The following is an 11,792-nucleotide window of genomic DNA, read 5'->3' on the forward strand; positions in this document are numbered from 1 at the left end:
AAACCCACAATGGGGCGGCCGGGTGATGAGAACGGGTCCGGCATATCCAAACGGATCACACCCCGAAAAACTTCTGAAGATTTATCGACCCTTCTGAATTCGAACCTGGGTCCCCCAGAACAGTGGGCTGCCACCTCGACCACTTTGCCATCCGGCCGTCTGTAAAGTCTGGTCATGGCCGATTCCCGGTTGTAAGCTCGTTACATGTCAATCGAGTTTCCGATTGCTGTCGACTTACATTACTCTCTACGACAAGTTTTCTACTTTAGATTTAGATTAATTCGAAACCCTGTTTTCGCGCAATTTTAGTTTTCTAAGGCGCGGAGCTCAATTTCGTTTTCCTAGAAAATACTTACTTGTTTAAAATACTGAATCTTATCACAAGATTATTTTTATATTTTTATGTAATATAATTAACATAAAATATTTTTACTGATAAATATTATTATTGATAAATTAATAATTTTTTTAAAGTTATGGCGTGTTTTGGGCGATTATTTACATAACATAATACGTCACCGACGATGATCCATGTGAGCAGAAGTTAAATTATGTCGATTTCTGTGCTATTTGTTTATTAGATCTATGTCTAAATAATTAACAATTCAGTAAATTATAAACTATGTAAAAATTCTGTATAATTATTTAACGATTTTTCGTTGATAAATGGTGCTTTAATCGATAATAGAGTCATCATTATGCTTATTTCTCGGTGAGTGGTTACAACATGGTAATTGAAATATACAGAATATAACTTTTGCATGTGGTTTGATATAATATGTTTCTGTAATGTGTTTACAGTTGAAAAGAAGAAAACCACCAAATGTAAAGAATTTTTGGTAGAAATTTATTTTAGATAATTTGTATATGGGTCATTCTAAGTTAAGATGTACTTTCAACGTCCATGAGAAAATATCAAAAGACAATGGATCCGTCCCGGTTCGTGTCGACTTCCCTCTTATCAAAATCGTACCGACATTTTCTCTGGTTGGCATGAATTTAAATGAATAAAGTTCATGTTAACATTTTCGAAAGAATAATGCAAACGTAGAAAGTTTGCAAATGACGCTTAATTTATAGAAAACGAACACTATGGCCAAAATGTCAAATTTTATAGGAAACTGCCAAAATGGCTTTTTCCTCTTGTCTTTTACAATGACGAGTCTATCTCGATCTAAAGCTCATACGACTATTATTTATAAAAATAATGTATTTTAATATTTTACTCGTTTTTCTCGTCCTGAAAGCAACGTTAGTTCCCAGAGGGCTTAATTCAAGCTCCGAATAAGACGGTTGAGACCTTTAACAGAGCAGCAGAACATACTCAAAGCAGCGAAAAAGTCAAAGAAACCATGCCTCTACACGTAACCCTTCTCGAAATATAGTCCTTCAAAGTTACTCTATGTAAAATTTGCCTATACTTTCTTCCCTATCGTCAAACCTTCCCACAGGTATGTGTTTTTTATCACAGAGAACAATACTTTTTACTCACCCCTGTATCATTCTCGTTTTCACATTTTAAAGGTTCTAATTTAATTCTTCTACAAAACTTCTTATCATCCGTATTTAATTCTTTCTTGAAATCCTTTAATACAACTTTAAAACTTTCTTTACTTGTTTCAAAAGTAAAATCGAAATCTTTTGTATCTAACTCTTCTTTTATCTCCATTTTCTCAGTTTAGAATACTTTCCTTTGTTAACACTGCGTATTCAATAAAAGAAAGATTTTAAAACAGTGGAGTTGAAATTTATATTTGCATAAATAAATGAATAATTCGAATCACTTACCTCTTGTGGTTGAATAGAATATCATTAATCAATATCAATTAATAAATTTTTTCGTTAAGGTTATTCCGAAAGTAAGTAACAAACTGAAACGTAGTGTTGTTAGTGTTATAATACTAAACAAACGAGTACAAACCGACGTTAAGAAAGTCGAGTGGTGTTACTTCTACAGCCCACGTGATAATTTCTAGCTATAAAACCCACGTGTTATATGGTAAGCAATTATTGTTCCTAACATCGACTTGTGAATATTTACAGTAAGTGAAAATTTTACTACTCCTTATTAGCATTTCTAACCTTTTATAAAGCTGATCACAACCCTCAAAAATTGATATTTTTGCCATTTTATAAAAATTACTAATATAAAAAGTTTTTAAAATTAAATCTAACAGATTGATCTGAACAGTGCCGTAACTAGGCAGGTTCAATAAGTGAACCAGCACAGGGCCCATGTGGAAGGTTAGCCCAAAATAAATGTATTTGTTTTATTAATTTCCCAAACCTAATTAATTAAGGGACCTAAATGCAAATTCTTGCACAGTTTAAGATTTCGATGGAAAAGTTACACGACTCATTGCTAAATTTTTAAAGCATTTGATCGAAATGCCTTACTGCAAGTTTTCTATTTATCTTTAATCTATTATAATCGACTATATTAAGCGAGTAATTAATTTTTTTAATCAACCGTAAGTTACGTATTTGCGAAGCAATTTAAGGCTTTATATTATTAAAAAGACACTTTCTCGTTTAAATAAAGGCGCGTAACTTGAATGTTTTCTAAAACAGTGCTAAAAAAATTATAAATATTTCAATTTTTACGTTATATGCCCTGATGGCATGACCTTAAAGGAGTGTATTTTTCCGAAGGAGAATCACAATAGTTTCTTAAAGGAGTGTGTTTTCCCCAAGGATTTCATAATAGCGCCTTTGGGCTATTATGAAATCACGCTCGTTTATTGAACTCTTGTCATTTCGAATAGAAATTATTAATTAATCAGATTCTAATAAGCGTTAAAACAAGAACTGTAAATGCCAATTACTAACAAAAGGGATCCGCTCATAGACGTAATATGGGGTAGCAAATATCCGCCGTATTATTTATTTCTACGGGTTGCTGGATTTTTTAAAGTCGCTTAAAATGTTATTTCATTGCTTTATCTAAAGTTAAATTGTTACTGTATTTACTTTTTTGAAATTTAAATATATGCTTTAACACAATTCAAAGTTTTTCCAACAGTTATTAAATGGGCAATGTAATTATAAAAATTGTATCGTAAATTATATATAAATACACTATATATTTATTTATTGGTTAAAATTAATTTAGTATTTTATGACTACTTCAGTAATGTGGTCAAACTTCTAGTCGTGTAGCCAATATAAACCCCCTAATTCCCTTGTTTAGATCGTAGTCTTCTTTCTACAAGTTCTGTGTGTCTTGTCGGATTATAACTGAAGAGCAATCTATTAAAGAATTCAAAACACTCTTCTTTATTCTATTCTTCTATATATTCTTAAATATTTAAATTACCATCGGCAATTTTATAATTGAAACTAAGTACAACCCTATTACATTGTCACAGTTGTTAAATGTCGGTCTACACGTAAAGGGTAAGGCGTTTGATGTGATAAACGTAATTTTTCGATATTAATAAATTATCTATTAAAATGATAATAATCCACCAAACACGTGCAGTAATTATAATTGTTTATACAACCACAACACGTGGAATTACATTAAAAGGTATTTCGTTCTATCAGTATTTATTTTATGCTGCAAACCTCTACCCATACAAATAAACTATGTAGTAACTTGTTAATATCGAGTTAATAAATGGAATAGATTGAAAATCCATAATCCTAATCTAAATACGTATATGGGTCATTCTAAGTTAAGAGGTACTTTCAACGTCCATGAGAAAATATCACATTTTTTTCCAAAATTTGTTTGAAATAATGTTATTATCTCTCAAAACTCACCATCTTCTTTATGGTCACTTAAATTCATTACTTAAATGTACTTAATTTAGTCACAATAGTACTTCAAACATGAAAAATATATCTCCCCTGGCCTGTCCCCTAACCGATTCTGTTATTTGTGCATAGATTCTCATATTTATTTGTTAATTATGTACGATAAATACTGTTACGATTATTTCAGTTTTCTAACGAAAAATTATCTCCCCTGCCTTTTAAGATTCCAGGGGTAAGACTTTATGTCCAGGGGAGATAAAAACGTCAGATCAGAGTATTTTTATGGATAACACGTAAACCGTCGTTCCGTAATTTAGTCAATATACATTTTTACTCTTTTAGCCTATCTCATACATTTAATTATGGTATAATATGTCTTTTACAGAATGTTAGCAAGAAAAAAAATGACATATAAAGAACGCCTAAAAAAAACACGTCTNTAGAAATACATACATCACACTACAGAAGGCCACTATATTAAATACATGCCATATTGTTAGGAAATTTCTGAATACAGACACACACACTGACACACTTATTTAATTTTAGTTTTGTTTTGGTTGCTATGCCTTGACTTTGGTCCGGCATAGTACACAGCCACCGGTGTTAAATAACCGAGTATAACTGACAAAACCCAACATAATAATAATAATATATTTTTCTGTCTCATATCACTTTCATGAAAATAACATAACATTCAAAGTAAAACAAAAAATGAAATATAAATCAAATCTGTAACACATTCATTCATCAGCAACTAATTTATTTTTTTGTTTTTTTTTTCAATATGAAAAAACATTGAAAAATAAAATGTTTTTCATAATATATACTAGTTTGAATTTAATTTTTTAAAATCTGTTTGTAATTGTATTTATGTATATATTTATATTTAAATAGGTTGGTTGGTTTTGTTTCAAGCCATGAAATTTCTTCCCAATATTTGAAGAAGAATATATGTGTTTTAAAGCCTTTATTCCTAAGACAATGTTCATCAGAAGTTAAAACTGAAGAAATTGCTATACCTTTAAGAACAAAGAAAAAGAAATCAGAAATAATTAGAGTAAGTATTTAAAATAATAATTGAATATCTAGGGAACTTGCTATCTTTTTCAAACCTATAGGTTTTTTACTAATGTTGTCTTGAAAACTAGAAAAATTAAAAATTTTGTAGCAAAACAAGTAATGTAAAAAAATGCTTTTAACATAAAAATTATAGATTTTATTTCGATATCTATATTTGATATTTGATATCCAGTAGAAAATTAGAAATGCTATAACTCGCTCATAGCTGTACTAAGGTCACAATTGAATGCATCTCTGTTTTTTCTGGCATCTTATAGTAAAGACAGCTTGGAAATCAAATTCTCTTTAAGATGGATCATTGATTGATATATTCATCAAATTGCTAACATTTATTATATCTGGTCTATTGCATATTGGGATTATAATGAGAATCATTTCACTAAAATCACCTTAGCGAAATGAATCTCATCACACTCAGTCAACAGTATGTACTGGAATCGCAAGGGCATATTCTAAAATGAAGAACACATGAGGAAAATCAGTTTAGAAGTCATTTTTGACCATTAATTAGTGGACACCTGAGAGACAGATATCCTTGTACCTGCAGATAAGTATTTTTTTAAACATGTTGCATTCCACAAGAACTCATTTTTCTTTACATTTAGATGTGACTGCAGCAAAGTATGAAGCTGTAATATTTCTTTATTTCCAAAGTCAAAAACTTTCTTAGTTTGTACTGGGAATGTTTCTAGGTATCAAGACCATAAACAATTACAGCATTCTAAAATCAGAAATCTTTGCTTTAAGTTTGTTACAAGATCTAGTAGTAGTAAAAATGTTATTATTATTAATATAATAATCAAAATCTGTTTGTTTATAGCTTCATTTGTTATCTGACTTTCTCAATAGATGGTGTACTTTATAATGCATTGTAATATTTATTATTTATTTTTATTTGTTATAGTAATGTTGTTATTATTAATCTAACATCTGAATTCGGACTGTTGACCAGATGGTTCTATTTCATATCACTCAGCATTGCCATTTTTTATTTAGAATTAGCCTTATCTCATTTAAGAAACCAAATGAATATTAAGGTCTCTATTACTCAAAAAAGATAGCAAAGAAAACTTTTTTGAGGCTACAGAATTTTTGGTACTGTTCTGTATTTGGGACTCAAATGACGAAAGCATCTATATCATCATGGTCCATCATATTATCCTGGTCGGATCAATTTGATACCGTATTTTCATAGAATCATTGGCATGCCACATAAAATCGAGAGAGACCAACATGCCGGAAATCCCGGGGTTACTGACATGCCAGTTAAACAGTGACTAAAATATAAAATTAACTAGATCTAACAAAACTAGTTGTTAACTAAACGTTAAAGAAAACATTCTTCCCAGTACAATAAAATAATGACATTGTAATTTGATTGACTTAAAATCAGGAGTAGTGTTTTTGTTTACAAGACAATGAAACAATTAATGACTTATTGACATTAGTAATAGTATTTAGTTAGTTAGTGTGGACTACACCAACAATCTACTCTGACCTCAAAAATAACATCTTTCTCTCAAATTTCACACAAAGCCAATGTTAATCTGTCTAAGCTGAGATAATTTACAGCCAGTTTCTTAAATTTAATATGTTTATTTTTGCATTTTTGAATCAGTTATTTCTTGAGATGTGAAAAAGGGACAAGACTTAATATATTGTTTCATTTGAAAATTTTTATAAATTCATTAAGTTTGTAAAAAATTATTTTTGTGATTTAGTTTATATATACAGGGGGTACAAAAGTAGATATACAGTTGAGAATCTGAGAAATACAAATGTTTGACGTTCATGATTATTATTTTTATTATCTTTTATTAGTTTGTATTTGTTATTTGTGATTTAATTTGTACATAANCCAATCGATCACACATCTCAAAAGAAACTTTTATTTTAAGGTCATTTTGGCGACCTTGACAACTTTTTTTTTACCGAGAAAATATTTTTCTGGCACCATCGTGTAGATCATCTCAACACGAACAACAAACATTTTCTTCAACGTTTTTTGTTAATGTTGATGGATGGACAGGCTTTGTTTTCGAGATACAGCTAATTGAACTTGAACGAAAAAATATTTCCACGCAAATAACTTGTAAAAAACATTCATTCTTCATTCATATAGCATATTCAATACGAAAAAGTAATTTTTTTCAAAAGTAATGTCACAGAAAACAAATTTGAACTTCAGTTATTCATTTCTCAGAGAAAGTACAGTAAAACAACGTAAGAATTAAATTTTGGTGCATTTCTTTATAAATATTGCCGGAATTGATTTAACTTATGTCTGAGACACAAGTTACAACTGACTAAACTACGTGTAGCTTTTCGGCATATTTCTGGAGTAATTTGTTGTAAGAAATGTGTTTTCTTTGAACTAATTCTTATCTATTGCTTATAGGAACAGCATAAACCATCCCCTGCCATCAAACAAAGAAAAAATACAAAGAAAGAGTAAGATCAGAGAAGCGTGCAGGCCGATTTACTGGATTATTTCTGCCTATCAAATTTTCTCCGAAATTTTGATTTAGCCATTTTCGAACCTTTACAAGAAACGAAGTAGATATTAAATAAATTATATCTGAAAATTTAAAAGCAAACAACTTCAGATATCTTTATAAAATATTTATCCAGTGTGCTTGACAACCGTTTAATTGAAACAAAGCATCTTATAAAGCAATTTAATACTGCTAACGATAAATCAACAATAAAATTTTCCAAATCATTTTGCAGTAAATTCAAAAAGTTATTTGAATTAATTCATTCTCAATAAAAATTGCACCAATTAGTTGATTGTCTAATAAGCCTGTCCATCCATTTACTGTGATTTCATGCTAATATGAGTACTTATGATTTCAAATGTGGATTACTTCTCATCCAAAAGTATGAATTTTTCATATTTATAATACTTTTTCTGGTAAATGAAGCCTCATCGCACCAAATAATTTTATGCAGAAAATTATCATCAGCACGATATTTTCTTAAAAATATTTGACAAAATGTAATCCTTTTTTCAAAATCGCTAGGAAGTATATTTTGCAGTTTTTGAATACAAAATGGTTTGAGATCTGCTTTCCTTAGAGTTCGATAAATCGTAAATCGTTTTACATGAAAATAATAGAACATGGAGAATATTAGACCACGTTTCTATCTGTTATGTATTAGAAAATAAAAAAATCAAGACAATTTTTTATATACCTTCGATAATTTAACAGTGCGAAAACTAAAAAAAATCAATTTTTTAATGTTTTAAATTACGATTAGACTATCAGAAGTAATGCTTCTGATAGTATAACTCATTTTTATCTTCTTGCAGGTAATACAGCGATCCGGAAAACGTATAGTGTATTCTCTTCTAGCACCATCCGATGATTCATTTGTGTATCCATAACAAAAACTATATCAGCGTACTCTTTTATACGAATGTAGAGTGTAAAAAATGCCAAAGATTTTTTTGGAAATTTATCATCATCACAAACTAATTGTCAAAAATTATTTCAAATTTATCAAAAGAATTTTGGCATTGTTCTACACTTAATTTACACAAGTATTTGTACTCAAATTATAGCTCTTTCAAAATTATAACTCTTCCATTCTTAGGTTGTTTTCTTATTTTATTTTTTTTAGAAATAAAATTCTGCACATAAGTTAACACTTGTTTTCTTTAGGATTCAACAAATCGTTTATTTTAAACTTAATAAAAATGTAAAAAGCATAAAATTTTCTTGGTTTCTGTTCAATTAGATGTATCTCGAAAACAAGCCCTAAACCGAAAAAAATCTTGATGAAAACGTTTTTGTTTGTGTTGAGATGATCTTTACCATGGAAATCATTTTCATGGTAAAAAAAGCTGGTCAAAGGTCACTAAATTGACCTTCAAATGATTACATGTATTTCTTTTGAAATGTGTAATAATTTGGAATAAAAAAGCTTTGTGTACTACCAGTTTGAAAATTTGACGGTTACGAAAATTTAAAGATGCAGTTAAGCTTAGTTATGCGAATTAATGGTCGCTTTTTAGCTTTAGATCTTCCTAAGATCTGAAAAGAGACTTCACTAATAAAAATCCATATTTTCAAAATTGTAAAAAAATCTATTTGACAGGAAAAATACACCTTCATTCAAGAAAAATTATCTGATTTTTTCTTGAATGAAGATGTATTTTTCTTGATTTTGTAAAATTTTTGAACATGTCCGGTTGTAGTCAACCAATTGGTAGACTACAACCGGACATGTTCAAAAATTTTTTTACGAAATTGACAGTTTTTTTGAACATAACTCGAAACCAAAGCCGAATAAAGTGAATGGAAAACTTTTTGTATTCAACGTTTTCATAAGCTGGAAAAATATCGATCAAAAGATTGGAGATATCCTGTGTATTACTAAATAAAATTAATTAGACATTATTATTATTTTCTACTCATCCATGTAAAATGTTATTTAAAATGTAATTACAGAGTTTGCGCACGACGTATTTTATATTATATTTACCGGACATTATAATTATAAACACACAATACTAGATGGCGTTTGCGCATTCGAGCCCGTTATGCTGTAAAAACATAACAGATAGGGAAGCCATTGAAGCTCTGACTTTGTTTTCTCCCGGAAACATCGAAGATTTTGTCGTCGTATTAACAAGTAAATAATTAACAGACGATAACTAAAAGCAAGATTGCAAACAAACGTACCGAAGCAAAAGCAATATGCCCGACAATGGTTTCGGTCGTTCAATGCAACTTATATATCCTGTAAAATGATAATAATTCCGCGGCCGGATGGCCGAGCGGTCAAGTTGGCAGCCCACCGCCCTGGGGGACCCGGGCTCGAATCCGAAAGGGTCGAAAAATCCCCAGGAATTCCTCGGGGGTGGTCCATTCGGATATGTCGGGCCCACCTCTCACCACCCGGTAGCCCCATTGTGGGCCTGGCCGAACCCATAATGGGCCTACAAAAAGAGGCCCTCTTATTGCCCACAGGGCGGAAAGAGTATTAAAAAAAATGATAATAATGTTTGTTGTTCACATGAGACGTGTCATCAGATGTCTTCCTCGCCCATATAAACATTTAAAAAGTAAATGATAATTAAAAATAATTTTCTTTTTAATTCGAGAGGAAAATACATAACCAAGATTCAAATGAATTAATGTAAAATATAAAAAAATGATAAAAAAAATATTACAAGAATTTATAAAAATAATATAGCGTATGGGGAAAAATTAAATATGTCAATTATTTTGTCAGGATTTATCAATTAAGATTTGTTGGGGAGAACGAGTTAGAATTCTCGTAGATTTGGGGAGAACGAGTTAGAATCAGAGGCGTATCCAGGTATCTTCGTTAGGGATTATTGAGAATAGACTTCGGCATACATTTTTATTTTATAACTACAGTAAGACCCAGCTTAACGCGGGAATGTGTTCCTAGATAACAAAGCGCTAAGCGAAACAGCGTTGCGTTAACTCTTTCCGCCCTGTACCCACAGGTACAGAGTGCTAAGAGGCTCTCTTATAGCAAGCCCATTATGAGTTCGGCAAAACCCACAATGGGGCGGCCGGGTGATGAGAACGGGTCCGGCATATCCAAACGGATCACACCCCGAAAAACTTCTGAAGATTTATCGACCCTTCTGAATTCGAACCTGGGTCCCCCAGAACAGTGGGCTGCCACCTCGACCACTTTGCCATCCGGCCGTCTGTAAAGTCTGGTCATGGCCGATTCCCGGTTGTAAGCTCGTTACATGTCAATCGAGTTTCCGATTGCTGTCGACTTACATTACTCTCTACGACAAGTTTTCTACTTTAGATTCAGATTAGTTCGAAACCCTGTTTTCGCGCAATTTTAGTTTTCTACGGCGCGGAGCTCAGTTTCGTTTTCCTAGAAAATACTTACTTGTTTAAAATACTGAATCTTATCACAAGATTACTTTTATATTTTTATGTAATATAATTAACATAAAATATTTTTACTGATAAATATTATTATTGATAAATTAATAATTTTTTTAAAGTTATGGCGTGTTTTGGGCGATTATTTACATAACATAATACGTCACCGACGATGATCCATGTGAGCAGAAGTTAAATTATGTCGATTTCTGTGCTATTTGTTTATTAGATCTATGTCTAAATAATTAACAATTCAGTAAATTATAAACTATGTAAAAATTCTGTATAATTATTTAACGATTTTTCGTTGATAAATGGTGCTTTAATCGATAATAGAGTCATCATTATGCTTATTTCTCGGTGAGTGGTTACAACATGGTAATTGAAATATACAGAATATAACTTTTGCATGTGGTTTGATATAATATGTTTCTGTAATGTGTTTACAGTTGAAAAGAAGAAAACCACCAAATGTAAAGAATTTTTGGTAGAAATTTATTTTAGATAATTTGTATATGGGTCATTCTAAGTTAAGAGGTACTTTCAACGTCCATGAGCAAAAATCACATGTTTTTCAAAAATTTGTTTGAAATAATGTTATTATCTCTCAAAACTCACCATCTTCTTTATGGTCACTTAAATTCATTACTTAAATATACTTAATTTAGTCACAATAGTACTTCAAACATGAAAAACATATCTCCCCTGGCCTGTCCCCTAACCGATTCTGTTCGTGTATCAGTAATTTTAAATACATAGAAATCTATTAAAATATCAAAATCATTCATTTTAATAAAATAGGATAAGTAAATTATTGTAATCTAACAAGTAAAATTACGTAATATTTCTTTTTCATAAAAAAATATTTACATCTAATTTGTCCCGCATTTTTCGCGTCTCGTCCCCTGGCATTTTGTATTTGTCAAAAAACGATGTTTGTTTACTTTGTCGCGGGAAATTGTGACCTTGAACACATTTCATTGGACGTGAAGTTAGCAGCAAGTATCAAGCAAGCTAACCACACAGCAATTTTGTCAGTGATTTCGGTAACGTTACTCTGTGGGT

The 11,792-nt window shown here is 30.7% G+C and overlaps 1 protein-coding gene across 1 annotated transcript in view; it reads left to right on the forward strand.

Annotated features, from left to right (window-relative positions):
- The first annotated feature begins 528 nt into the window (after positions 1-528).
- Positions 529-11,792, forward strand: part of LOC111620652 (mitochondrial ribosome-associated GTPase 2-like) — a 35,039-nt gene continuing 23,775 nt past the window's right edge. Inside the window, exons 1-2 of the mRNA XM_023362625.1 lie at positions 529-712; positions 4,657-4,819. Coding sequence (XP_023218393.1) covers positions 699-712; positions 4,657-4,819 — 177 coding nt within the window. The 5' untranslated portion in view covers positions 529-698. The remainder of the gene's footprint in view (positions 713-4,656; positions 4,820-11,792) is intronic.

Source organism: Centruroides sculpturatus, unplaced genomic scaffold (assembly GCF_000671375.1).
Source record: "Centruroides sculpturatus isolate CEXI.00-Female unplaced genomic scaffold, Cexi_2.0 scaffold194, whole genome shotgun sequence".
Classification (NCBI taxonomy): Eukaryota; Metazoa; Arthropoda; class Arachnida; order Scorpiones; family Buthidae; genus Centruroides; species Centruroides sculpturatus.